Source organism: Halichoeres trimaculatus, unplaced genomic scaffold, assembly GCF_033239565.1.
Source record: "Halichoeres trimaculatus isolate MK-OKI-2021-1 unplaced genomic scaffold, fHalTri1.1 fHalTri1_scaffold_5, whole genome shotgun sequence".
NCBI classification, from domain to species: Eukaryota; Metazoa; Chordata; class Actinopteri; order Labriformes; family Labridae; genus Halichoeres; species Halichoeres trimaculatus.
Window position 1 is genome coordinate 29,872,911 of NW_027437183.1, and position 26,889 is coordinate 29,899,799.

The following is a 26,889-nucleotide window of genomic DNA, read 5'->3' on the forward strand; positions in this document are numbered from 1 at the left end:
GCACTTACCCCCTCCCGGGGTCCCGGTGCTGTGGGGGTGAGGTAGGGAGCGAGGCGGGGGGCCGGGTGTCAGTGTGCCTCTCTCTGTCTCGCTCCAGGTTATGGGCTCGCGCAGGATGAGCTTCTCTCTCCGGCCTCCATGCAGTACAGCCTGCCGTCCCCGCTCGGCGCTGAGCCTTACTGGCAGGAAGTTTCCAGCCTGGACTGTGCACCCATTGCCACCACAGAAGAAGATACCCTCATGGAGATGTCTGACGTTCAGGTGTGGCCCTCAGGCAACAGCCCGTCCCTGGTGCCTGTGGAAGACTCCTCGCTGGAATGCAGTAATGCCGACGACTCGGAAGGTCTTCTGGGGCTGCCGTATGGAAGTCTGGGTCGGCCACCGAGTCAGGCTAGTGCCGCCAGCCCAGGGGGAGGGGTGCTGAGCGGCTCCATTGAGCTTCCTGAAGATGATTCAGAGATGGGCGTTGACTCACTCAGCACTGCAACACCAGCCTCGCTTGGAGGCACTATCGCTGGGATGAATCTTAACGGGCTGAACAATGGTCAGGGGTCAGAGGCCAGTTCGGAGGTATCAGCATTCACCAGTACAACTGGTGGGGACGGAGCTGGAGGAGGAGGAAGAGGAGGATCAGGAACACCAGGCTCAGTAGAAGGGCTTTCTCTTGTTTCAGGACAGCAAAGGGTGTATGCTCGGCTGAGTGAGTCACCTGGTCTGAGCTGTGTTGCAGATCGAAATGGAGACAGGTGAGTCAGGCCTCAGTCTGCCTCTCAGGTGACAAAACGATAGATCCCTTCTAACATCCTTTAAGTCTTCACTGCATGTCTTTGAAGGACTGGAGTTTTTCACACAGTTGTTCAAGGAAAGCTAGTGGGTTGGGAGAAGTTGTTTTCATCATCTTAGAGGAGGCATGAGGACCTGGTGCACCTCCTCCACAAATATCTGTTCTCTGCTTTCAGGTCAGGTAATGGTGGAAACGGAGGCGGTGGAGGCTCTTTCCTTTCCTACCTGCAGGAGCAGAGCGGCCCTGGCTGGATCCCTGTCACTGACCCTACACAGAATTGGGTGGGCAATCAACCCAAAACTAGACAGGCTATGGAAACCATGATGTCAACAGTATGTAACGCCGTGGATGGAGACCAGTCCCACATGTCCCAGGAAGCCTTGCTTCAGCCTGTGAGGGACATGGGCCACTCTGAGATCTTACGAGGGCACTTCAGAGGTACCCAACCCTTTGAGAAGGGTTTGGGTTTCCCACACCGGGTACCAGAACTGAGGGGCTGGGACGACGTGCGCCTGAAAGGACAGGTGAGCTACGGCTCCTTGCATGCAAAATAAAAAGAGGGTTTGACATCTATTACAAGGAAGAAATTACATGACTGAGATGAGCGGAGAGACCACATTCTCTTTAACTTGTTACCTCTGCCAAGGGGGTGTTTTTGGGAGTCTGTCTGTGAACAACATAACTCAAAAAGTAACGAACAAATTATGATTAAATTTTCAGGAAAGTTTTGAAATGGGATAAGGAAGAAGTGATTAAATTTTGGAGGTGATCTGGATCACTGTCTGGATCCAGGATTTATTTTAAGGATTCTTAATCATTGTGAGATAGGGTCATTGTGAGATAGGGCTGTTTTCACCATATGTGTATATAACTCCACCATAAATGGTCTGATTGCTTTGCAAAACAATACAAGACAAGGTCACCATAAGTTCTGACAGATGTAGAAGTACGATCCAGATCCTGAACATATTCTGGATACTAAGATCCAGAACATGAAATATGTACTGGGTCATCATAATTTTCAACACTGTCAGGAAACAAATTACCGTACAAACCTGCAACTAACACCAAATTGTAGCAGACAGTCTGCTGAAAGGGAGTGTAACATTAAAGTAGGACTAAAGTGTTGGTGAAAATCACAATATGCTTGGTAGAGTTCTGCGCTCTTTGAGTGCTTTTCCGGTTTCTATTATCGAATAAACTTAAATGATATATTATATTACTTTTATTGTTAATATAACCCTATTGTGTGGAGGATGAAATCATAGATTCAAAATACATAGAATGGGACTTATCTACTTCTCTTGACATGATCTGACCACCTTTAAACACAAATGCACACACACACAAACACATGCACCCAAACACACAGTCAAGGGCCCAAGATGGGCACAGACAGCATGTTGGGCCAAATATAGAAAGCATTCTCACTGACCACTCATGTTACGTTATCCCCACCCCAATCTTTTTCACGTGTCGGCTCCCTGGCACAACACCACCACATCAGACTGTAAAGGACAACCTCCCCCATAATAGTGTAACAATGGAGAATTGTTGTGTGCTCTTGTATATTATTCATGCTGATGAAGAAAGAGAAGTTTCAGTTTTAGTTGTGCTTGTTGGGTGCACTGTGCTGCAGCTGTGTTGAATTATCACAGGATCTGTAAAGGTAAAGTGCATACGAGGCTTTGTGGATGAGAGGTAGCTTGTGGTTTAAACACCTGAAGAAAGTCAGAGGGCAGGTCTCTTTGCAATCTTGCCCCAACTTACAGAGCCACAGTGGAGCAGCCAAAGGTATTTAAAGCCCATAGATCACATGGTCAGAGAAAGAGAGGGAGGTGGGAATAGAAGCTCCAAGGTTGTCTTTTCCTTAGACTAGATGTCATTGAGCAGACTCCTGGCCCAACAGAGGGAAGGAGAAGGAACAGAGGCCTGAGGGAAGGGCCCACTGCCCCGGCTAATGGAGGACAGACATGAACTAAAAGACAAACAAGCACACTGCGACTGAAAGAGAGAAAGAAGGCCGCAGGCTGCAGCTGTCACCTTTCCTCACAGCTGAGAGAAGAGCAGCTCAGAGGACAGGAGTCACTGAAGGCGGACGAGTGCAGAGTTGTGTTGGGCTGTGTTGAGCTGCGGGGGTTCAAAGCAGGGTGATGTGGGCCTTGGTGACGGAGCTCCTCTTCAGCTTCGTGCTGCTTGCTTTCCTGGTCATCAGCTGTCAAAATGTCCTCCACATAGCCAGCGGCTCGGTGCGCTCCGTGCTCACCTACGTACACTCTCAGCTGGACCGTGAACTGGGGGAGGTCGAGGGAGTGGCCGATGAGGAGGAAAACGTCACAACTAGAGTGGTCCGCCGCAGAGTCATCCTCAAGGTACAGTGAGGGAGTAAAGAGAGGAGAGTAGGGGCTCTGGAGAGAGGATCTACAGGCAGGAAAACAAAAAGGAAGAGAAAGAGGAGCTTAAGACTTCAGTTTGAATGATTAAATACAGGCCAGATCTAAACTTGACTGGAGGGGATCAAAGTATAGGGGAGGAACATTTAAACATGACATGTGTAATGGAATTAATACAGTATCAATGAATCATGTTGTTAAAAAGTTTTATGGACTCCTGGACTCAGTGTTAATCTCACACTCTGTCAGCTCAGGGCTCTACTGATGTTTGCTCTCGCGTCTGAAGCCGTTGGAATTTCTTTGAGTTTATAAATAGCTGTGTGACTTACTGCAAATTATGAGGGGCTTTAGGAGCATTGTCCTGAATCTCATGAGCTGTAATTATATGAGTCGCTAAGAAACATTAGGAAACTTGGTGGATCCCCATTGCTGGAATTACATGCTTCAACTAACAATCCTCCATTCCCTCATCCATGATTGCTTAAGGGGTTTATGGCAGGCTGAGGACTACAGCAGTGACAAGTGTTTCAGCATGCTTTTTGTCTATAAATTACTGGGTGCTACTTCATTTTAAACCCATGTTTTATTACGTTTTGTTCTGTTGAAGTCATATCCTGTAATGGTTACTCCACAGTTTCACCCTTCTTCTTTCAAAAACCTTGATTTAAAGGTACAAACTCTTTCTTTGTCTGCAGGGTGATGAAGTTGAAGACCTCCCTGGGGAGCAAGTAAGCGAGGAGCAGTTCACTGATGAACATGGGAACATTGTTACAAAAAAGGTCAGACATTCAATAGATTTAAAACTTCTTTTCTATACTTTTTGTTTCATTTTCACAAAGTGTCAGCATCTCAGCACAATGATTATAAATCTTTATAATCATTTCATAGCCCCTCAGTGTCCATTCTATCAAACAACACAATGTGGATGTACCGCATGTGCCCTAAACATTCAAAGATTTACTTTTATCTTTTCAAAAGACAATGTATTTTTTGCTCCATAACCATTTCTTTATATTATACCAACTCTTGTCTTTCTATTGCCTTATTTCCACTCTCTGCTTCCATCCATCACTCTCTCCCACCCTCCTGTGTGCGTCTGTGATAGATTGTGCGCAAGGTTGTGCGCAGAGGGAAGGGTTCAGGTGAGGAGGGGGTTCAGGAGATGAGCGTGGAGGGTTCTCTGCAGGACGCCAACGAGCTGGAGGTTGATGCTGAGCAGTTCATTAACTACGCCATCCTGGGCCGCGACAGCAGCAAGGTGGGCTTCTGATCTACAGACAGCTCTCTGTGCAACACCCGAGGCTCAGTGTTGTTGTTACAGTGAGACGCAGGGAGCATTAGAAGTGAATGGACTGAATCAGATCAGATTAAACAGCTGAACAGCATCTGATGAGCACTTGTTTGATTTAAACGCTTGTTGTAGCTGGTTTATAGCACACAGGGGGTTTGACAGACTGAGAGCAGTTTGAAAATGCCTGTTTCATTCTGCGTTGGTCTGATATTTACACCACAGGTTGGGAATTTAGTTGTTTGATTGCTGTTGTTCTGTTACCTTAATGTCTACCCCAGTATGATTGCTTCATGTTCATCTTCTGCATGCAGAGGGAACATATGAGTCTAGTTTGCTTCATTGCGATTATGTCATTGCTTGCAGTTCACTGGCACATTCAGGGTTTCATCATTTAAGTCACCACTAAGCTACACCTCCACCTCCTGTCTTTGATTCTTGCACACCAGCGGTTGAATGAAATGATGCTGGCTCCTTGCAGTGATGTTTCTTTCCATTCTGTCCCAACCAGTTTCCTCAATGACTGACTCCTTTGTCTTCTTTTTGCCTTCATTAAAGTTTGTAGTCCTTCAACTGTGACTGTGTGCTGTGTCACTCAAGTATGCAAGACGTGAAATTAGAGCTGGGTCAAATATTGTTTACAAACCTGTTTTTACCCCATTAGAAAAGAAAAAAGGGAAAGGACTGCGCTTGACATCAAATCAGTGTGTCCTCTGTGGTTCAATCACAGCAATTAAATTGAGAAAATGTGTTTGTAATTATTATTTGACGCAGATCTACTCTGAATCCCAAATACTGTAGAAATATCTGATACCCTCTTATCTTCAACTGTCTTTTCCAACCCATCACGTCTATCCTTGCTTAATTGTTTATCTTATACATAATTACTTTCTTTCTTTTCTCCCCCTCTTTCCTCTCCCCTTACTTATTTGTCTTTCACTTCTCTATGTCCCATTGTGGCACTTTTTTCCTTCCCCTGTTCTTCCATTTCTGTTACATTTTTTTCCTTCCTGTCACGTCTTCTTTATTTTTCTCTCCCTGACTAATATTCCCTTGACCTCCCGTTCTGCTCCTGTCAACCCGCCTCTTCTCAACCTTCTCAACCCTTGCACCTCGTCTGCCTCCAACCCCCTCCCCCCCTGATGTAGCCCGATTCTGTGGATGTGAAGAAAGGTGCTCAGATAGTGAAATGTGCCAGTCTGCGGAGAGTTAAGCAGTGAGGAGGTCCCCGCAGGTACGGGACTGACCCACAGTGTCTCCTCTGACCTGTGGGCTAGACCATTTAATCCGGTCTCTCTGGATTAAATGCATCCCAATTTTCACTTAAAATCAGTACTAATAACTTTTAATGTGACACTGGCACAGCAAAGTGACACTCTAGGTTAAAGAACGAAGGAAAGGATAGGAGGGTGTAAACAGAACTGATGCTGATCTGTAGAGTTTCTGTCAGCAGTAATTTAGGGGCTATAAAGTAAGCAGACATATGGCTATAAAACTAAAGACACTCTTGGTGCAGTGACTCAACCAATTCATTATACCTCATGAGTTTTATAAAGATCATATATTTTTCTACAATATGCTCAACTCAAGATATGCATGACTTTGGAAAAAGCCTTTTCATAGTTACTATATCATCTTATATCTTGTAGCTTTTGGGTCAAGGAAGTTATTGTACCAGTAAAATCCTTATTTGCATGATTTAGGAAAGTACAGGTCATGATTGCTATAGTTTATTTCAGGCCAGTTTATTTCATGGTGCATGTTTTGACCATAGACTGTAAAATAAATGGACGTCCGCTTGCTCGGCTTGAAGTGAGGTCCCCACAAAAACTGCTCCCCCTGGTGGCTGGCTGCAGTATAGGTTAAAAAATCCGCCTTTCCAGTCATTCCAGATGGGCTGTGGTCAAACTTTAAAAAATCAATACTCCTTGTAGAAATGTTTCTCACGTCCGATTGTTGTGGTGATTTGAAGATATCATTTGGCTGTCTTGTATACAGGTCCTCTTTTTGTTGAAAAGTTTCGTTTTTATTAATTATACGAGGTTAAAAATGAGGCCTTGTGTAAAGTTCACCGACAGATGCCGTTCTCGTGTATTTTTGGGATTGTAAAATATGTCTGGAGGTAGAGTCAAAAAGTGATTATACTCAAAAAAAAAATAAAAAAAAATTGTCACCCAGCTCCACTCAGATTCTCCCAGAATCCCTCATTGTCTCTGCTGCAAAGACTCTGGCTGCAATTGCTGCCAATGGCTGCGGTATTTTGGCTTCAAAACTGTACAATGATAAATGGCGGAGCCACACTGTCCACTCTATATACAGTCTATGGTCTTGACAAGCAGGAAAAGGGTTGGCTCAATGGGCACTCAGCAAAACCAGCATCCGAAAATGATCTTGTAATGTGACAACTCTCAAGGTCAAAGCTGTAAGGCCAGTTGTCTCGTGAATTGCTATCTGGAGCGATTTGTAGTGTGTGTATTTGTGAGTGTGTGTGTGTGTGTGTGTGTGTGTGTGTTTTAGAGAGACTTGCCCTTTCTAACGTAAAGGCCATGACATTCCTGAGATTACTGATATTTCATGCGGCTCTCCACTGAATGTTAAACCACTTTTGCCAACCGTTTTTTGCTTGGATGCTTCTGCAGAACTAACCAGCTGTTAAACAGAGAACATTGAGTCAGATATAATAGAAAGTGGAACCAAGTTTAAACCAACAAAGTTCAAAGAAGTGTATATAAAACTTACTCTAAAAGACATTTGCATTGATGCACAGCAGTTTGCATGAGTCTTGTTTGTATTTCCCATTTTTCAGTGAAGACAGAAAAGGAGGTGCGGTTTGATATAAACCAGTATGTTCTTCTCTCTCCACAGAGTTCCCCACAGGATTCAACCCCTTCACCAAAACCATCCTACATGGACACATGACCTGCAGCAGCTGACAGGAAGAAGAACACACACAAAAAGCCAGACAAACAGAAAAGGAAGGGCAAGACACACCAATGACAACCACAGCGGCTCCGCCGACTATCAGCACGCACCTGAAGAGAAAGACACAGATTATCTTGTAGTTTTTATTACTTTTTTTTTAAAGAAACCATGGGAAAAAAATCTAATACTAGGCTAGAAGCATGATTTCGTATAAAAGAAAAACCAAACACAAACAACAACAAAAAAAAAAAAACTAGCAACCAAAACGTGCTTCCTGTTATCTGTATCAGCATGAATGACTGCTGCCGCATGGCCTGTCTTTAACTACAAATACTGAGGAAATAAGAGGGAGGGGAAATAGGGAGGGAAGGGAGGGGGGAGACACTGCTGTGTGGGACAGGCATGCAATATGGGGTGTGGTCAAACACTTGCCCTGTTTTTTAAACAAACCAGGGAAGTTTATCAGTCAAAAAGGGGTACACAGATACAGAGAATTACATCATCTCTAGGCAACAGGTTACCCTCCTCCTTCCTGTCCAACTCTTCCAGCTAACTGCGTCACAAAGTCGTTTCAAAACTGTCAAAGTCCAGTAAAGCTACAATTATCACCCAAGGATATCGGTGTTGTACATAATATCGTATGCACTAAAATGCTCAACGTGACTGTGTGTTACGTGTGTTGTTTATGTTCTAAGATCCCTATGCGATGCCACTGATGCTGCTGTTTCAGGTACATAAGAATTTCCTCCGTTTTTCTCCTTTGGTTCGTTTGGTCTGAACCTATATATTATTCTATATATCTTGAGATCTTTGTGGGTACAAGAACATACAAATGTTGTGTCGCTCTGCCTGTTTTTAAACTTTGTGTGTCAGGTTGTTTGTTCTTTTGTGCTCTCCATGTGCTTCCACTCTTTGCTTTTGACGTGTCGAACTGTGGAGGGGAAACGTCTGTCGTTCACTGCGCTGTGGGGTTTTGGAGTTTGGGGAGGCAGGTTTCTGTGGTGTGCCCTCCTGACCTTCCCCCCAGAGTAGCTCGTTTTATTTGGAGGGTGACAACAAGATACATGAGAGATAACCAGAGATGAACGTACTAAACCTTCCCACTCCTCTGCTTTTTCTTGTCCCCAGTGTGCTGTATCCTCATGACTTTTGACGTTAATCAGATGTCTGTCTGGAAAAAATCCAAATACCTGTATTTCCCTTTGAACTTGCCCCTGTTGCCCTACCTCCACCCGCACTCCCTCACCCTTCCAGTCAGCCTCTCAGAGTAGATGTAGCAGTCTTGTCCTCCTCCAGCAAGGGGCAGGATCTCACCTTCAGCAGTGTCTGATTGACCTCATCACGCAGTTTATGACACCACCACACACATGAGGTGCACTTACAAACCATCTCACCACCACCAGAAGATGTCACTTGAAGCGGGTGAAGTAGCTGGTAAATATGTAGCCCTGGTCTGATTGGGTGAAGATGAGAAGTCAGCTGGATGGAGAGAGGAAGTGTAATGTTGAGGGTCGAGGACGTGTTGAGCTTTGATGTTTGTCTCCTTGGGTAACTTTGGAGTGTAGCAAAGACAGTCAGTCACCAATCACTGTGAAGAGAAACTGTAATACTGACCCGCAACTGTGAGCCTGACCCTTCCAGGAGCGTGATTCACCCTTTGCTTTCTGTCTTTTTTCATGTCTTTACTGTTCTTCAGAAGAAGCAATAACTGCTAACAAAGGAGGGATTGTTTGTGTGAGTGTGTTTCAGTGTGATCCAAAGGAGAGGGGATTTTAGGTTCATGTTATTTCTAAGCCTGGACTTCTAGTCCATCAATCCCAACTTTAGGCTACTCCTCACTCCACTCAGAAATGATGTCAGTACATAATTATCCCTCATTTTATCACTTTGCCTCTTGGGAAAAAATATTAATAAGTTTATGCTATGAGTGAGCAGATATCAGTATTACTTTGTACCAGCCATCTTGTCTGCAGAATGTCCAATCTGTTTTTGTTTCTCATTGAGGAATGTAGGTTTGCTTTGTCATAGTTCTAAACCTTATTTATATTCATATGCACCTTAGAGAAATCCTGCTGTATGTGTGTTTGTGTGTGTGTGATTCCAATATCACATTCAATCCTGGAAAGTGGGATGTGTATAACTTGTCACATGACATATTGCTGAAAATGGACAAAGATTTCAGATTTCACATACGTTTTTAAAGTTGATTTACCTCAATAAGTGTGCCATCACCACATGATACATGCGTGGGTTTATTTCAAACATCATGTACGACATTGAATGGTTTCTTATGGAAAAATATGTAAGTCACAAAAGACGTTGCAATAATCACTCATTAATAAGTGTTTGTTTAGTCCGGCTACACAGCCAGAGATGATGAATGTAAGGTCCTGGTATTCTGTAAGTCTTGTTAAACAGTAGTCATCTGTGTTGGCTTTGTACTTTAGTAGATGATAGGATATTCACTCAATATCTGCTGTTGGGCATCGTCATTCATTACAAACGTTCATGCAAATCATGTGAGAGGAGAGATTTAAAGGGAGAAGCCTCAAAAGGGTTTTGGACACTTTATCAAATATCCCTACATCAGATATTGTTTCTATTTTATTATATTTTTTTAATAACTGCAAATAGTAGGATGTCATTAGAGATTACACAGCAGTGTGATGTTGTATTACCCCTTATGTTATGGCATAGAGTCTGCTCTCTTAGAGCTCATAGTTACAGTATGCTTGGGTAGATTTTTGAAGCAGGGGCTGTTTATAAGTCCACTGCAGATGACAGGGTTAGAGCAAAAGGGGGGGTCTGATGAAAAGACTCAGATGGAATTATGGGAAGGCTTGGTGGCTCTGATGGCTAGTCTTTCAAGATGACAAGCATTTTTCCTCAACACAACCCGCCCCTAATTTCTAACCTCCCCCCCACCTCTACCAAAAATAAGAGTGAGCCAGTTCTAAGGCTTCCACATGGTGACGGTTTGAACGCGGTTTAAAGGAGGAGTCCAGCTAAATACACGCAGAGGGAGAAGTGGTTTCATCGGTGAAATCAGCTCTGCACTGACGGACGACTGAGATGATGCCATGCACCAAGTTCATGCAAAAATATTAACTGTTGCAAAAACTAGAGAACACATGTATATTCCTTTAGAATGGATTGAAGACATTATTAACGCAATAGCATATTACTCAATACTAAGGAATGCAACTGCGCACATGCACAGAAAATGTTTTTAACATAAAAGGCTATATATATATGAAATATATGAAAATATATATATATATATTTACTTAGAATGCTATGCACCCTTACTTGTCAACTGGGATTCTAGTTATGTTATGGATGTACTTTTAGCATCATAAAGCTGTAGCTACCAAGAGACTGTTGAGTTCTGGGTAATGCCTGCAACCTGGGGATAAATAGGGGTCTTGTGGGTATTTTAACCTGTTTTGTTTGCTTTTTTATTGTTATGGAGAGTCAAACATGAATTTAAAATATAAATGTAAAAGCCTTTTAATCCAGTCAAATCGGAAGGACATCTACTGACAATATTCTCTGTACACCAGCTCAACATTTACAAAATTAATAAAGAAATGAAATGTCTTTGTGTATAATGTGTACACTTTTGTGACAGACACATGCACCAGTCTTTTATCACACGAAACACACACATGAAGTTGCTGATGATTAGGATAAGAGTTAAGAGGACTTTAAATTGAGTTGCTTACTGTGTTTGAGTACAAAAGAAAAATGCAATCCTATAAAATAAGCAGCTATTGACTTTGCATAGTCACAGCATTGAAAGTAAATGTTCAGTCAAATAACTTTCTGAACTTATCGATGGAAATAAGGAGGTTCTCTCATCAGAGTGTAAACTTAAACAAAATCTGGTGGCCCATAAGGTTTAGGCCTATATGTTGGCATAAAGCTTTTAAATGTGCCTTTGTTATACACACATAAACCTGAAGTGTTGACCTCTGTACAGCCATGGCACAGACATTGTGTTCCAGCAGGGGGCAGTATGAGTTAATTTTGTCCAGCTCGGCAGTGTTTTGTGCAGCAGGCAGCCTGTCTGCTGTTTGTCTGTCTGTGTTGTTTTGTGTGCATGAAGAGTCAGTGGAAGCGGAGGGACGTGTGCTCAGGTCCTTTTAACAAAGAACCTGGACACTGTGTATGAATGTGTGTGTGTGTGTGATGTGACGCCCTTGGATATTACCTTTTATCATTTGCACTTATAAGAGAGGTATTTAATTTTATTTATGTACATGAGCCAATCTGAAACACGAATTGTGTGGCTTTGTTTTTACAACTCGCTCTCTCTGCCTGCTTCATATTCCATAGTTAGCTAGTTGTACTCTATATTACTTGAGAGAAGATGTCCACCGAGTGCCAGAAGACCACTGCTAAGGCCATCCCGTCGACCAGGAGGGTGACCATAAACGACGCAGCGCACATGCCCCATGACTACTCCACGACTCCTGGAGGCACTCTGTTCAGCACCACCCCGGGCGGTATGGACTGTTGTTCCACTTTGATTAACCAAAGATGTACAAAAACATTGTCACATATAGTATATAGCCTTGTCCCTCCAACAGCTGAGCTGTCTGCGGTGTACTCAGGTGAACTCCATGAGGTCAGCTGTCCTCAGTCGCCTCTGTTCAGTCAGCTGCTAACACTGTGGAGCTAACTGCTAATGCTGATAGCAAGTAGCCTGGTTCTAAAACAGTTGAGAGAAAAAAATGTGAGTTGTGGTGAGTGTATACACACCACAGTCATACCTCCGTGTTGTCAGTATTTGGTTTCCCTTGGCTCATTTATGTTGATTTTGAACAGTATGTAACTGCAGAGATGGAGGCAGTTTAAAGATCACATTTAAGAGAGACACCGCTGCTCTCTGACCCTTCTGTTGTATTAACTGTCAGACTTTAAAATGCGCCCTTGGATCAGAGCATCGAAGGATGTTGTGACAAAGAATCGGGGTTTCTGACATGCAGTCCCAGAGAAGCGGCCCTGAATCCACAGTCTCTGGGTCTGCATCCACGTGCAGCTCTTTTCATCAGCTGATATGTGAATGATAGCGACACCTACTGTTGTACGTGGCAAATGACGCTTGATACGTCACCGACGTCTCAATACGGGATTGGATTTTACAGCATGGTTGAGTTTTTTTTTAGTCTCCAATAAAAATGATGTTTTAACTGATTAAAACCGTCTTAAATTTCTATTTTTTTGTTTCAATTTGGGATTTATTTTGGGCCAAAACTGAAAAAAAGTTAAATTTCATTCTGGTTTATTTACACCCAGAAGGGATATATGTATTAAAAAAATGCTTTTTGTCCACATCGTTTACATGTTCATTATTTGTCTAATTAGAATTTTACATTAAAACGCTTTTAGAAAGTATATTCTTTTATCCTTTTGATTACCTGATCTTTTTAAGAACAGCACAATCTGTACTCTATGGCAAAATAATGATGAATCATAACTCATTAGTCTATACCATATGTTGCCAATTAATTAAAATACTTTCAAACTAAAGACAATTTACAGATTTAAAAATATCCTGACCCATAAATTATAGTAGCCGCAAAACCCTTGTTTCCTTTAATAAACAAAGCTTAACCAGAAATAGATAAATACGTTACAAGTTATACACTTGATCATTGCACACTATGACCGCACACACACACACGTCTCCTCTCTTTAAAATCACAATTTGCCTCTTCTGCTCTCCCTTAGTGTGTGTACGCTGATGTAATACATGTGTGACGCCCAGGTGAAGTCATTGTGTTGAGTGCACCTGATGTTCACTGTACATGCCTTGGTTATAGCCATCTTTTAGCAGATACTTGCTTGATGGGTTGGCCACTACTTGCAACAACTTGGACAAATATGAGCCCTTTGAGCTGCATGTTTTCTGCGTATGGAGAAGTGCACCTCTGCAGCAGAATAATAGTTTTGGCTTTAATCTGCATAAATATGTGGAATTAACAATAACTGTCAGATGGTGGAGCTTGACAGCCTCTGCTCATCCATCCCTCTCACAAGGTACCAGGATCATTTATGACCGGAAGTTCCTGCTGGAGCGCCGCAGCTCCCCTGTAGCCAGAACTCCCCCACAAGGCCTGCCCAACATTCCCGGTGTGACTGGTCCTCCTTCCAAAGATGCCTGCAACAGTGCCCATCAAGGAGAATTACTGAACAATAACACTGCTGCGCCTGATAGCTGCACCACTGGTATGCTCACACCTCAGATGAATGCTTGGAGGAAGGGTTTCAGTCCTAGATTAAAATGTTAAGTCATGCAGATGCATGTCAGAACCTGGCGTAACTGAAGTCAGCAGACTTCTGTTTTGGAGTGCTTTCTGTTTTTGCTAAAAACCATTTGGGGTACAAGTCATGTGTCCTTTTTAAAATTCTTGTGTAGGAAGCTGCAGTCAACATTTTTATACTTGTTTAAATATACTGATGTTTTACACAGATTTGATTCATGCAAAAGACATATTCATATAAAACAGACCCTCATGAAGTTAAGAGAGTCATGTAATGGCCTCAGACACCTTGTTCCCTCCTTTTTCAGAAAAAGCCTTTGACTTATTACTGTTAGAGTGTAACTTCGAACACACAAATCCACACATGCATCAAAGTAAATTGCTTCCTATCTATAAAGCCCCTTTCTTAATATAAAGTAAAAACATTTGGCATCCAGTCAGTAAAATATTTCTTTTCCTTTTCAGGTGAAGATGCGCAGTTTGAAATGGACATCTAGATGGCCCTGGTCAGATTTCCCGACAAGATGCTGTGAAGAGAAGCGCAGGAGCATCATCTCTTTACCCATTATCCATTCCATGAGGATGGGGTCTGCTCTCTGTGTCTGTATCAGTCTTGTTGCTTGTTTTGCCCAGAACAAATCTTTTTTTCTATGTCTGCCTAAAACTCTGAACTTGATTTTACAAAGTGTGCCTTTCTGTAGTGGCTAAAAGTTAAAAGTCAACACTGAGAAGAAGTGAACACCAACTGAGCCTAATCTCTGAGAACTGAGAGAAATAAACGGAGGGAGGATCACTAATTACCATTCTAAATCTGACCTAATGTGGGTGTATTTCCTGACACCTCTATTTACATACTGCCTTGAAATCTCCAAGCTCTTCACCTGAAGTGTCCTACAGGGAACAAAACATACTTGTTGATGAAACTTTGAAGAGGTTTTCTCACAGTTTGTAGGATGACAAACAATTAAAGCAAACACCTTGAAAGCAATCAACTCTTGTCATGTATTCACCATGCTTCATGTCAGAGGATTAATTTGTCAACAATAACAACCCACCCCAAATATCCATGTTCTTCACTTTAATGTTCTGAATACACATCTACAAAAGGCTAACAGACAGTTTGAAATCAAACGCACTGACCAACACTTCCTGTGTAGCCTGCATTCAGCACAAGTAGTATCACAGGAATTCCTCCCAGAGCTCACGGCCAACTGATAACCTCAGTTAGTGGAGTGTATAAAGAGAGGTCAATATACAACTGAACAAAGCTCAATGAACTCCCTCCTTACCAGGGGCCTGGAAGGGTCATGTCATCAGTTTCTTAGGTCCATCTGTTGATGGCACCTTAATACCTCACTGTTAGGGCTGGGCGATTATGGTAAAAATAAGAATCCTGATTATTTTAAGTGATATTGAAATCACGATTAATATACACAATTATTCATTTATTCAAAAACTTCAGTACTGATTTAAACACAACTTTAAAGAACCAGCAAGGGGCACATAAAGTATTATTGATACACATAAGTCACACACACTCGCTGTGGCTGCACATGGAGCACAGAAGAGCTATGAAGCACAGGAACTTGCATAGATCTACACTGTGTGGCATATTAATTGTCTTTATTCGATTATATTGTTTTTATGATTGTCAGATGGCAAAATTGAAATCACGATTAAAATCCGATTAATTGTCCAGCCCTACTCACTGTGCACACGTTTTCAGCTGAATTGACTAAAACTAACCTTGTATGATGACTTTATTATAGCTGTTTCTCAGCCAGGGGGACAGTAAGTTAGGGGAAGACACTCAAATTTATACACAGACCTTAAATAAGTCTCTTTCTCTAGGTTCTTTAATGGATGCTTCAGTTCAATCTAAGGATGATTAAAAAAAGGTTTTGTAAAACGGAATAGAGATAAAAGGAACATCACAACATGCTCAATGCCCCACTATTTTGTGCACAGTGAACACTGTTTTTTAAAAATATGAATTTACTTTAATTCTGCTTGCAATATACCTTAAGGTTGACAGAGGATTTGCTTGAATGTAGCAGATAGGATTTTGCACTTTTTTGTTTTGAAGATGTCAGACTCCTTCATTAACAGTAAAGCACTAACTGTAGTCATTAGATAACTCACAGACTCTTTTTAAATCAACACAAGTTTCCTTTTTAAACCTATGCAACCGTAAAGCCATAAACCTAATGAAAACATAAGATGAGCAGGACTCTGAGAAACAAGCATTACCTGAATCAGAGTTGAAAAGAAGGATCTCTGTCTGGACTTGTTGCAGCTGCATGTGTTGCCTGCAGAGTTTCAGCTGATCAGATCCAGTCCAGCCTGTCTGTCCTCCACAGTAGCCCCGGCATGCAGACGTGGACTCTCTCCTCTCCCTCACATTACTGCTCTCTGTTTGTTTCTCCCCTTGTCACCTTTGCTTCCTGACCCCCTCACCCCCTCCCCAAAGTAAACAAATGCTACTGCTTTCTCTCGCCCCCTCTGTCATTAGCTCTCTCCAGTTTGTGTAGTTTTCCTCAGCTCAACCATTTCACTGCAATCAACAAAAGAAACCTGGCCAGGGAGAACACTAATGACCTGTGATAATGATGATGGTGATGATGATGATGATGTGGGCTCTGGATGTGGATTGGAGGTTGGGAGGGTGAATACACAGAGATGTGAGCTGGTCACAAGCCACACAAGATAAGTTGGATTAAACATGGAAATGAGTTTTTGCGAGCAGGTTGAGGTTTGAGGAAGGTTACTTTTTCTGTAACAGATTGTATATTTCATTCTGAAATACAATCAAACAAACAAAAAATCTCAATAGCTCCCCAAAAAGCTGAAATTTTCATGGAAGCATGTGCTCTTTAGACATTTGATTTTTTCCAAGCATGAGAAAAACAAACATTTGGGATAACATTAAAGTATCACTTACTATGTAGTAGTGAAATATTTTACTTTATAACAGTTGGTCTGGAAATGTGGTCTGATTTACTCAGTGTTTGCTATCAAATCTTCATATCTTTTGCATTTATACATTTTTCTTTTCAGGGTTGATAAAATTCAGCCATCTTAAAGACATTTTCCAAAGTTATGGCAAATAAAAAACGCTTCACTCCACAAGTACTCAAAATAAAGTTTTAATATATATTTTTAGATATTTATGTACAAATACATATTGTCAGGTATAAATAGATAAAACATTTAACATCGAAACAAAGTAGCTTTCTCCCAACCAAATGGGTTATTGTGATTGTGAACAGTCCAGTTTTATGGAGTAATATTTACAGCCATTTGTTTTAAAAAGGTAAAACTGAGACGCTTCACTGAATGTTTTAAACACTGATGGTAACATGGGTACATCAGAGGAACAGCCAAATTATAATCTGTCACTGTGCTCATCTAGTTGAAGTATGTTCCATCCTTTAGTGACATCCACACTCTTCAACGATCATGTCCTCATGGTGCCGCAGGGCCAGATCATCACTCTCATAGTACAGCATGGAGAGTGGGCTGAGACGGGTGGGCACACAGGACGCACAAGATGCTCTTTCAGGATGATGATGACGCAAGAGACTCTGAAAGAAACAAAGATAATTCACATGAAGAGAGCAACAAGAAAGGGATTATTTACAGTGTTACTGTGGAATTGAACCGTACTGAAGATCAAATTTAGATCTCACCTTCATGTAAGCGTGGTTGGTGGGATTAAAGGACTCATCCAGAGGTGTGGGACACTCCCCCTCACACCGATACGCATTGAAGCGCTTTGGATGCACGATCCACTCATCCCAGCCGATGTGGTCAAAGTCCACCCACATGTCCACCCTCCGACACAACGTCCTCTGAGCCGGCTCTGCCGCCGCCGCTGCTGCTGGTGCATCTGTAGGAGAAGCTCCATCCACCACCCTTATCCTCTCCATCCTGTTCCTTTTGTGGCGTCGGCTCTGACCATCACTTCTCACTCTGCCCGTAGTGACATACTTTGAGTTCTCCACGGTTTGAATGAGACTGTACGACATGTGGTCTTCAGTATGCAGGTTATGTTTGGAAAAGATTACCATCATGACCCTGTTAGTGGTTGGGTGATGTATTTTTCTTTGCCTCAATCCAGGACTTTTGAACTTTCCACTCATGGTCATCCCTACATCTCCACTTCCACTCCCCTGATCCACCTCAGGCTCTCCTGAGGCCTCCTGGCTGGATGATCTGTCTCCCTGGAAGCGCCAGTATTTCAACAGAGTGGTCACATTAAAAACTTTCCAAGAGGACTTTGATCTGCTGGGTGATGTGACAAAACTGCCCAGAAAGAGCTGTTCATGGTTACATGGCACACTCTCAGGGTCACAGCTGTGCTTTCCTGAGTGATACAAGTCCACAGTCGCTTGCTTGGAGCCAGAGAACGCTGGCAGTCTGATCCGAAGTTCAGCTGACTGAACAAGCTCACTCGTAGGGACCGATGACATGTCAAACAGAACTGTCCATCTGTCTCCCACTTGATAGCACCCTGAAAATAAGGAAGAGTGGAAATAAGAATTTAAATTCACATTACACCCAGCAGTCTGGCAATCCAGACCCTTGGACAAATGTCAAAACACTGCAGAGGGAGGTGGACCGGGACAGGATGTGTATTGAACCCCCCTGTGCAGGAACGTCTGAGGGCTAATATACACACCCTCTTCACATAAAACACACAGAGCCTTTTAAGTCCAATAAGCATTTTGACACTTGCTGGGCTGTAAAAGAGGAGTGACTGATAACACTGATAATGCACCAAGCTCAGAGCAGAGCTGCTGGAGGACAGAGAATAAAGTGAAAAACTAACTTCGCAGGATTGTGATACATAAAAAACACTAACATGTAGAAGTGTCCACTCACCTCTGGCCATCAGACTGAGGACAGAGTCAGATGTTTGCTCTGATAGGTCGCCGCCTCTTGCAGTTACGTTGTTATTGGCAACCGAGGACCAGGAATCGGCATTCCTAAAGGAACGGTACAGCTGCATCATGTACAGAGGGTATCTGCTATAAGGATTTACTGACAGATTTCTGAATGCTAGCCTGGTCTCAAGATCCGAGGGATACTTTGTCCCCTGAGAGGGGAAAACCACTGCAAAAGAGCAGATGAGTAACAAGCAGAAAACTGTGAAGACTCTAGCTTCCATTTTTAGTGAAAAACTCTGCTGAAACTCGGGTGAGAGTGGCAAAGATGAGCTTCCTTCCTCCAGCTGGTCTCAGACTGAAGTGATGTGATGTGCAGACGCCCCTTTATAGTGGACAGCTGCCCTTTGATGACCCCGGACCACTCCTGGCATGTGAACAGCCCCACTGATCACAGGAGCACATCACAGGAGTGGACAAAAGAAAACAGTCAGCCAAGGTCATTGTCCTGTCAAAGTGCTATTACACCTTTTTGTGTAAATTCAGGAGCTTAATCCTTTTGAGATGCAAAAATCCATTAACAAACATCACTTTGCTGTGAAGCCATTGGCACTTTTCCATTAAAAACAGGATATAATGGTTATGTAAGATTTCAAGAACAGAAACTGGCAAAAAAAAAAAAAAAGTTTGTTTGAAAGAAGACAAAACAAAATTGAAAAATAGAATTTCTGTTTTATTTACTCATTCCAAAACAGGAATTACAGCTCAAAGTTTCCAAGGTGAAAGAGTAAAGATAAAGGTGATAGATTCAAGTTTATACTATAAAAAATCGATAAAATCCCTTTACCAATCTTCATCCCAGTCACTTAGATTTACAGTTTGTAACACTGAAAAATGTTTAAATATTCTACTTGAATAAACAGTAACAGACATGTCAAAGCACAGTGAATAGCCAAACATTAAATATATATAAATATGCAAACAACAAAGTTGGAAATTAAAGTCTGGAAGGAACATTTGTGCTATGAAAAGCAACAGTTTAAGAAAACAGTCACATTGATTCATGAGGTCATGGTCCTGTGGAGATAGCAGTCTATCAAAAAGAGAAACCATTCAATGTTTATATTTATTTTGCTGTACAGGGTGTTTGTATTTAGTACCACATGTCTGTGAACACTCTGGAGAGTCTCATGTCTAACTGGTTTCATCTTTCGCTCACTGCTGTCTTCTTATAAAGTGTTGAAGAAGTTTTTCACCTTTAAAACAAAAAATGTGCACAGTTTAGAAACATGAGACACATCGAATATCAGACCAGAAAATAGAGGTAAGACCAAGCTGGAGAGAAAGACAAATAAGGTCTGACATGTTAGCACAGAGCCCCCTTGTGGTGGTCTGTGGTTAAGCAGCTTCTATGTCAAAGGATAACAAACAAACTAACCTTTGTTATGAATTGTTCCCGCACCTCTGGGTCCCTCTGAAACTCCACACTGGCATCAAGTTGTAACACAGGAATCTGTTTCAACTTTTCAAAATGTATCCTGTAAGGACAAGGCAGAGCTGTCTCACACACACTGGACCACACACTGCTTATCGTCATCTGTTCACAGCTGAGCTACAAACAGCTGCGAGGACAGACATTTTGAATCCTCAAACAGGAAACTAAGAGCAGCATCCTGTTGAAAAACATCATTGTAAGCATTTCATCATATAGCTTCACTTGTTATTAAATTTACTTCAATAACTGAACACATCTTTCCCATTAGTTTCACTGATGGATCATGAAACTCAAAAACCAGTGTCCAGTGGGACTTTTCAACATGTGTACACATCAGGCCAGTATGAACTACTCCCTTGAAATGTAAAACTTTTAATGCATATATATTCTTTAGTTCCAATGTAAATATCCAGCACATAAAGGTCAGAAGATGAACACAGCTGAGAGGTCACTGGTACTCACTCAGTGCTCTTCTCCACGAGCCACCTCTCGTGTTGAACGTGAAGTTTTTCCAGATAATCCAGCTTCACCTCCTTCTCCTCTGCCCGCCCACGACTCTTCAGACGCTCCATACATTTCTGAGAGATTTCAAAAGAACAATACGTTTTTTATGTGTTGTAATAGTAAAACAGTATAACAGAACCAGTATTATGAAAAAATACTTTAGATGGTAATAGGTGTTTAAACATGTTTTGTTTTGTCTTAAAGAAGTCACTGTAAAATTTATCATCTCTTCAATGAAACATAAAATCTATCATGTTCAGACCTGTGGAGGAGCTCTGAGGTAGATGATGCCCTCCAGCTCCACCTGGTGTCCAAACTGCTCCACCAGGAGAGAGTGCCAGTCCTGATAGATAGCCCACTCAGTGGGGTTTATGCACTCCAGCTCAAACATGTTCAGGGCAAAGATGTATCTAATAGGGCAGAAAAACAGTTAATTTTACCTTGACAGTATGTAGAAAAGTGCATTTTCCATAGATTTAATAGAACATAAGCACATTTATCTGCTCCATGCAAGGTCCATCATGAGAACTACTTTGATTTTTAGTTATGGTAATAATGTTTACAAATATATTTTTTTTGTAGCAGCAGTCCTCGTAATAACTGTTTTTCCCTGATGGGCTCACCTGTCACTGTAGACCGAGCGCTCATACACCTGCACAGCCGTTCCCTCTGAGCTGAGCAGGTGAGCTGGAGGAGGTTGCAACTGTGTCCTCATCCGGCTCATACATGAATATGTCTGAAATGTGTACGACCAGCGCTGAGGATCCTGGTACATCATCTGCAGCAGGTTGCTGACTGTCGTCTGTGGAGATGAATCTTGCCCCTGTCATCAATAAAAGCAGACACATATCAATTTAAATATGATGTAAAATAAGCTATGAAAAGTGTGAACATGCCACTTAGTGAAGTGCTCACCTTGGAGGTCCCACTCTCGATGTTCTGCCACTTACTGACTGGCTCTGCCATCACCTCCCACTCTGGACAAGCTGACTGCAGGAGTCTGGCAAAGGTCGACTTCCCAACAGCTTACAGATAAACAGGAAATAAAAACTTACATATAAACAATTGAATTTAAAAAACAACAACGATTTCTTTGATTTACTTTCAGTTTCTTAATCTTACCAATGTTGCCCTCGATAGAAACTCTCTTCACTCGAATTGGTCGAGTCTCTGAAGAAAGTGACCCTGACAGACACCTGGAGCAAGAAGCACCGAGCCTCACTGTCTTTTGGGCCATGGCACTGGGGTAAGACGCTGTCTGTGATCTCACTCGCTGTGACTCCCACTGTGAACAAGGAGCATTAAACCCGAACCTCCTTATCTGATACGCTATCAAACTGTTTGGTTTTGAGAATTTGAAAACGCAGTTGAACAGAGTTGACATTACGACAGGTAGAGAGTGCGTCACTGGGATCATCACATCAGAAGTACATTACCGCTAAAAACACCTCATGGCAGCTCGTGCACCTCCTGAATGATGTAACAGAAGTTTAAGTAATCGTAAAACTTCGTTTATAACTGTTGTTCCATATTTTACCCCGACAAAGGAGCAACTAAGCACGTAAGCGCTCACAATTTGGCATATTTTGTGAATTAAATTTTCACTGTTGAAGTTTGTAAAAATGTGTCCTACTCCTGCCTTGATGCTACAACCGGGAACAAAACATTTCCGGTGTCACTTCCTTTCACGATAAAAGCGTGTAACAACCCGCACCTGTAACAGAACAGACCATGAATGCCAAACTACAAATACAAACTCTGGGTGTCGTAGGTGTAAAATACACAATTAATGGATGAAACGTGTGCGAAACCGGTGCGGGGTAAATCGGTGACTGTAAAACAGTTTAGCGATGAACCAGGAAGTACTTGTGTTTCGTATTCCGACTCATCCAGGTTGAATTAAATTACTTTTCATAGTCCAGTTTTTTCCCCCAAATATTTTACAAAACAGGAATGCACTTTATGCTTGATTTATAAAATAAAAAAATCTTCAAACATCACGTTAATTAAAATAAATGTAATATATTTAATACCTTGGTAGACATTTGTCTGCGAATACCATCCTACCATCCATTTCCAATACCATCCTATTTCTAGGACATTATGTCTTCAATATACAGAATTGGATCATCCGTTGACAAAACAGTTTTTTATTAAAATATTGTTTTGAGAAGCTTGATTTTCACAGTTGTAAATTCCACACTTATTTTTAAGAAGAAAACAAAACAAAACTTGTGATTTTTAAAAATAATTCAAAGTTGTTGAAAAAAAGTTGTGAATTTTATCACATTTGGTTGAATATTTCACAAACACTTCTAAAGTCATCATCTAAGCTCAGCATTTACAAAATCAAAAGAGGATTTCCATTTGTTCTATTAGTTCTCATTAACAATTTCATCCAAGCATTCTTAGAATGAAAAAAAAAATCCTAACAAGCTAGCGACACTTCATTCAAGTATGACAGCAACAGACTGTATCATAACCACAAGTTAAAACAGAATCTTGAGTGTCTGTTGTTCAGTAGGTTGAGTTCTTTAGGGTGATTTTTTGAGGAGCCTCAATCTTGAAATCACCAACACCTGAGAGAGAAGGCAGAATTTCTGTTAGTAAGTTTAAAATGAAAGAATAAAGACAAAGGTTTGTTGTAGTGTCACATTGTGGTGTGTGTGCATGTTCTCACCCTGATTGAGGGCAGTGCCATCAGAGGAGAGGTGCCAGAATCTGCGATCACTCTGTCTTGCCTGCTCCCCGTTCACTGCACTCAAGAAAGGTCCCCACAGACTCGACTCTTTCTCAAACCTGTAAAAAAGTATCAATATGATAAATGCAAAGCCATCATGTTGGACCATAAAAAGAGTAACATGGCAGAAACTCACGTAAAGCCAACGTTTTTCGCAGCAAGGAGCTCAAGGGCTGCCAGTAGAGAGCTGCCCTTTGGTACATCCACAGAGTAAAGAGTAGCTTCTCCACTGGATGGCACCACCTCCACCATTATAGTCACTGTGATCTCACTTGGTAAAGTCACTACAGGATCTATGGGCTCCAGCACCAATGAGTCTGTAGAAAAGCACAAAGCTTGAGCAAAACAGTGAAAATATATGAGAAGTCAAAACAGGGTAAAAATGATTGCACATACTATCCTCATTGAGGCAGCTCTTGTTTTTAATGTGCATGTAAGATGTTTGGTGCAGAGCGGGTAGGATCTGAGATGCTGCCATCGGGTTCTCGTATTTGTTAGCTCTGACATCTGTTCTCATGGCCTGCATTGAAGCAGCACACTCTGCAACATCATTGCCCATGGCTAATAAAGCCTGAAACAAAACAAAAACAAACAAAATCAAACAGTTTGCAAGCTGCAGAAAAATACTGAGGTCTCTTAGGTTACGTTACATGGCAGAGAAAAGAGCTGGAGAAATGGAAAAAAGAAAAGTACCTGAACTGCAAGGCCTGTGCTGTACTCATTGCCGATGTGACCATCAGCTCTTCGAGCTGCCAAAAGCTTCTGCTTGATCTTGGTGAGGGCCGTTTCGAGCTCGACAGCATTGTGAACATGAGAGCCAGCATCCTTTACGCACTGAAGAGCCATCCCTGTCATGGCATAGGTATCTGTGGAGAGAAAAGTAGGAAGTAATATGTTTATTTTTGTTAATAGTAGAGGTGATTTCACTATAAAGGGAGCATAGAAACACACATATAATACCTGTGGTTGCGTAATCAGAACATTTTTAATACCATCATCTTATTTCATCCAGTTCAGAAAGTTAAACTCACCAGTACTGCCGTGTCCAACGTGCTCATGTTCTGTAGTCTTGATGAGCTTGTTGGTAACATGGTTGTTGACCCTGATGCCACTCACACACAGTGCGAGCACACCCAATGAGTACTGGTAGTAGTTGGTCAAAGGGCGGTGGCTGTCTGTGTGAGGAGAAGTAGTAAGACCAAATAATACTGAAACATGTCTTCAAGGCAGCATTCAGGAAATCATCACCTATACATTATTTTTTTCAAAAATCATCCGGTGAGTTGAGTTTTAGTAGAGGTAGCCATGAGTTGTGTAGATAGTTTGCTGAAACTGAAGTGGGGAATATTGCCTGAGAGATATCAAAAGAAACAGCTGTTACATTAATTTCCTTCCAAATGAAATATTCTTACGACATCATCTTTGAACTTGTTTTGATTTACAGCATAAAACAGAACACTTTTCATAACATCTCCTAGCCTTCTAAAGGAAAAAGGAAACTTACAGGCAATGTTCTCTTTTTCTTGTTCCATTTGCCTCTTCAGGTGTGTCAGCAGTGTCTCCCTTTCCTGAGCGACAGTAAACGTGATCGTGTTGAGGTCGTAACAAGACGACTTCAAAGCCAGTGTGTACAGAGCCAAGAGGCCTGTCACAGGCTGGTTGTTCGAGAGGGAGCTGTGATAAAACACCAGGCAACAATGATTTTAAGTGAGAATATCAAGGAAATAGAATGCAGATGTGTACACAGACATGACACAATATATAACACAGTACTTTTGAATATCATTGTGCAAATGGTTTTTCATCCTGTTCAGGTGTTCGCTTTCCTTGGCCAGGTTGTGGGAGTTGGAAAGACGTAACGCCAGGTGAACACTGGGATTAGGGGCAGAATCCTGACCCTCCAAAGAGCGAAGAAGATTCTTTCCGAGTGACAGGAGCAACTCACCATTGGATCCTTCAGTGTCTGAGTTAAAATATTAACAGGAAAAAAACGTTCCTATGACACATAATCAGGAACAGTCAACTTTAAGCAGCATTTTCTTAATGACATCAGTTTGAACTTTAAAGCACTGCAAAACCACAACTGCAGTTTCAGCACAACAACAGGAAACAGACTCTTCAGACTTGGTGGTTTTTTTTATTTGGTAAAAAAATATTGCTGTGCGTGCTCCAATATCTTTATAACCTTTTTAAGTATTTTACTCAATAGCTAAAAAAATAAAGGTCTGCCAGCTTTCTTTCAAATGTTAACATTACTCATCTGAGGTCAATATTCAGTGCGTAGGCCACACAAATTCATGAGGTGGGCAATTGCAAAATCAGTAAATTTCCAGAACATTGAGTCAGTATTTGTTTAACTCTGTGTTCTTGTTTCAGAGATCAAACAGTTTCATCAAAACCAGAATTTTGGTGACGATTAGATCTCTTAAAAATAAACTTACCACATGGTTTACCACTGGTAAAAGCCAGCAGGACTGAGATTATGACCAACGGTAGCATTTCCAAGCACTGTTACACAACACAAAGAATTGAATAAATCAAAGTGTTCGTCTAAGAGGAAAAGTAACAACACAAACTTTAATACTGACAGTTCAAAAATCTCTGTTAGCATAACACATTTCTCACCTAAGAATAATAAATTTACAAATATCTGATAGCAAATTTGAAATGACCAGAAATTACATGTATTTACATACAATACATTACGGTCTGTGATATTACAGTAAAGGGACAACTGCTAGATAATCGTTGTTATAACACTGTAACAGGACGTAGGAGTTAGTGATAAGTGTGCTGGTTAGCTGCAACCTAATCAGCCCTTGAGTTTAGCGATGAAAAACAGGATGACTTACCCCTCAGGCTGTGACACCAGTATGAAGGAACTAAGTAGAGTGAGGTCGCAAGCAGAGACAACAGCTTCTAGTGTTTCAGGCTGTCACATGACTTGTTTTTGCGATGACAAGGTGGCGGAAAAAGCAAGACTGTCCCTTTAAACATTTGGGGGCGGAAAATTTACAGGAGGACGGAGGCAGTTATCTTGTCTACGGCTTGTAATCTTTGATATATCAGAGCTGCGTTTACTGTTGCCCAGAATTCACAGTTATCAAGTTTTCAAGTCGTTTTTCTACGTTCGTTTTTGCGCGTTTAAGTTGTCAACAAAGGCAGTAAATTACATTGAAATGCTTATCAGAAAAAAAGTTACGTGAAAGACATTTAACGGTCAATATTTAATGCGAATTTGAGCACTCAGTGTAAGCAAAAAAAAAAAAAAATCGTCGTGCAGTACAAAATTGTACTGGAAATTTTCTTGTCGTCGATATATTACTGTTGTCATCATTCACACATAAAACTCCGTGAAACAGCCTGCTACTACCCCATTTATTTGACTGTAGAGGAGTTCAAAAGTAAATTTCTCCATTTCAACTTATTTTTCCGATTACTCCGATATCACTTAAAGTTGTTCCAAATACATGTCTTCTGGTCACTCGCTACAGCGGCGAACGCAAGCCTACCTTTAACTCCCCCAAGCAAAAACATTTGTGATGCTGTATTCCCCTTTATGGAAGAAAAAAAAATCTCCACTTCCGTCTCTGGCAAGCCCAATTTCA

At 41.6% G+C, this 26,889-nt stretch overlaps 5 protein-coding genes across 8 annotated transcripts in view; 2 read left to right on the plus strand and 3 right to left on the minus strand.

The window, feature by feature from the left end:
* ank1a (ankyrin 1, erythrocytic a) overlaps nt 1–7,721 on the plus strand; it is a 110,239-nt gene extending 102,518 nt beyond the window's left edge. For 2 of the 3 annotated variants that reach the window (XM_074669566.1, XM_074669569.1), the window contains 6 exons: nt 98–746; nt 960–1,308; nt 3,873–3,956; nt 4,283–4,435; nt 5,614–5,699; nt 7,331–7,721. In XM_074669566.1, the coding sequence (XP_074525667.1) occupies nt 98–746; nt 960–1,308; nt 3,873–3,956; nt 4,283–4,435; nt 5,614–5,685 (1,307 nt within the window). In that variant the 3' untranslated portion in view covers nt 5,686–5,699; nt 7,331–7,721. The remainder of the gene's footprint in view (nt 1–97; nt 747–959; nt 1,309–3,872; nt 3,957–4,282; nt 4,436–5,613; nt 5,700–7,330) is intronic. The other variant, XM_074669568.1, reaches the window with a different exon arrangement.
* Nucleotides 7,722–11,431: 3,710 nt separating this feature from the next.
* On the plus strand, nt 11,432–14,665 carry LOC141789970 (eukaryotic translation initiation factor 4E-binding protein 1-like). The gene is made up of 4 exons (XM_074669570.1): nt 11,432–11,627; nt 11,726–11,895; nt 13,433–13,621; nt 14,122–14,665. Exons 2-4 carry the CDS (start codon nt 11,760–11,762, stop codon nt 14,151–14,153), a joined length of 357 nt encoding a protein of 118 aa, XP_074525671.1. The 5' UTR covers nt 11,432–11,627; nt 11,726–11,759; the 3' UTR covers nt 14,154–14,665.
* Nucleotides 14,666–16,955: 2,290 nt separating this feature from the next.
* On the minus strand, nt 16,956–18,826 carry spaw (southpaw). Its single transcript, XM_074670964.1, has 3 exons — nt 18,541–18,826; nt 17,346–18,169; nt 16,956–17,240 (listed from the first exon to the last, which is right to left on the minus strand). The coding sequence occupies exons 1-3, from the start codon at nt 18,824–18,826 to the stop codon at nt 17,088–17,090; spliced, it is 1,263 nt and encodes a 420-aa protein (XP_074527065.1). The 3' UTR covers nt 16,956–17,087.
* A 761-nt stretch (nt 18,827–19,587) lies between these two features.
* Nucleotides 19,588–22,387, minus strand: dguok (deoxyguanosine kinase). Of its 2 annotated transcripts, none has more exons than XM_074670323.1 (8): nt 21,929–22,387; nt 21,664–21,826; nt 21,457–21,566; nt 21,165–21,364; nt 20,804–20,951; nt 20,500–20,615; nt 19,981–20,080; nt 19,588–19,798 (listed from the first exon to the last, which is right to left on the minus strand). In XM_074670323.1, the coding sequence occupies exons 1-8, from the start codon at nt 21,956–21,958 to the stop codon at nt 19,772–19,774; spliced, it is 894 nt and encodes a 297-aa protein (XP_074526424.1). In that variant the 5' UTR covers nt 21,959–22,387; the 3' UTR covers nt 19,588–19,771. The 2 variants fall into 2 exon arrangements, with proteins under 2 accessions (XP_074526424.1, XP_074526425.1); XM_074670324.1 differs by having other exon boundaries at nt 21,978–22,384.
* Nucleotides 22,388–22,689: 302 nt separating this feature from the next.
* On the minus strand, nt 22,690–26,280 carry tcn2 (transcobalamin II). Its single transcript, XM_074670100.1, has 10 exons — nt 26,134–26,280; nt 25,723–25,789; nt 25,055–25,244; nt 24,786–24,955; nt 24,313–24,456; nt 23,975–24,147; nt 23,678–23,852; nt 23,418–23,598; nt 23,222–23,340; nt 22,690–23,120 (listed from the first exon to the last, which is right to left on the minus strand). The coding sequence occupies exons 2-10, from the start codon at nt 25,778–25,780 to the stop codon at nt 23,059–23,061; spliced, it is 1,272 nt and encodes a 423-aa protein (XP_074526201.1). The 5' UTR covers nt 25,781–25,789; nt 26,134–26,280; the 3' UTR covers nt 22,690–23,058.
* Nucleotides 26,281–26,889: the final 609 nt, after the last annotated feature.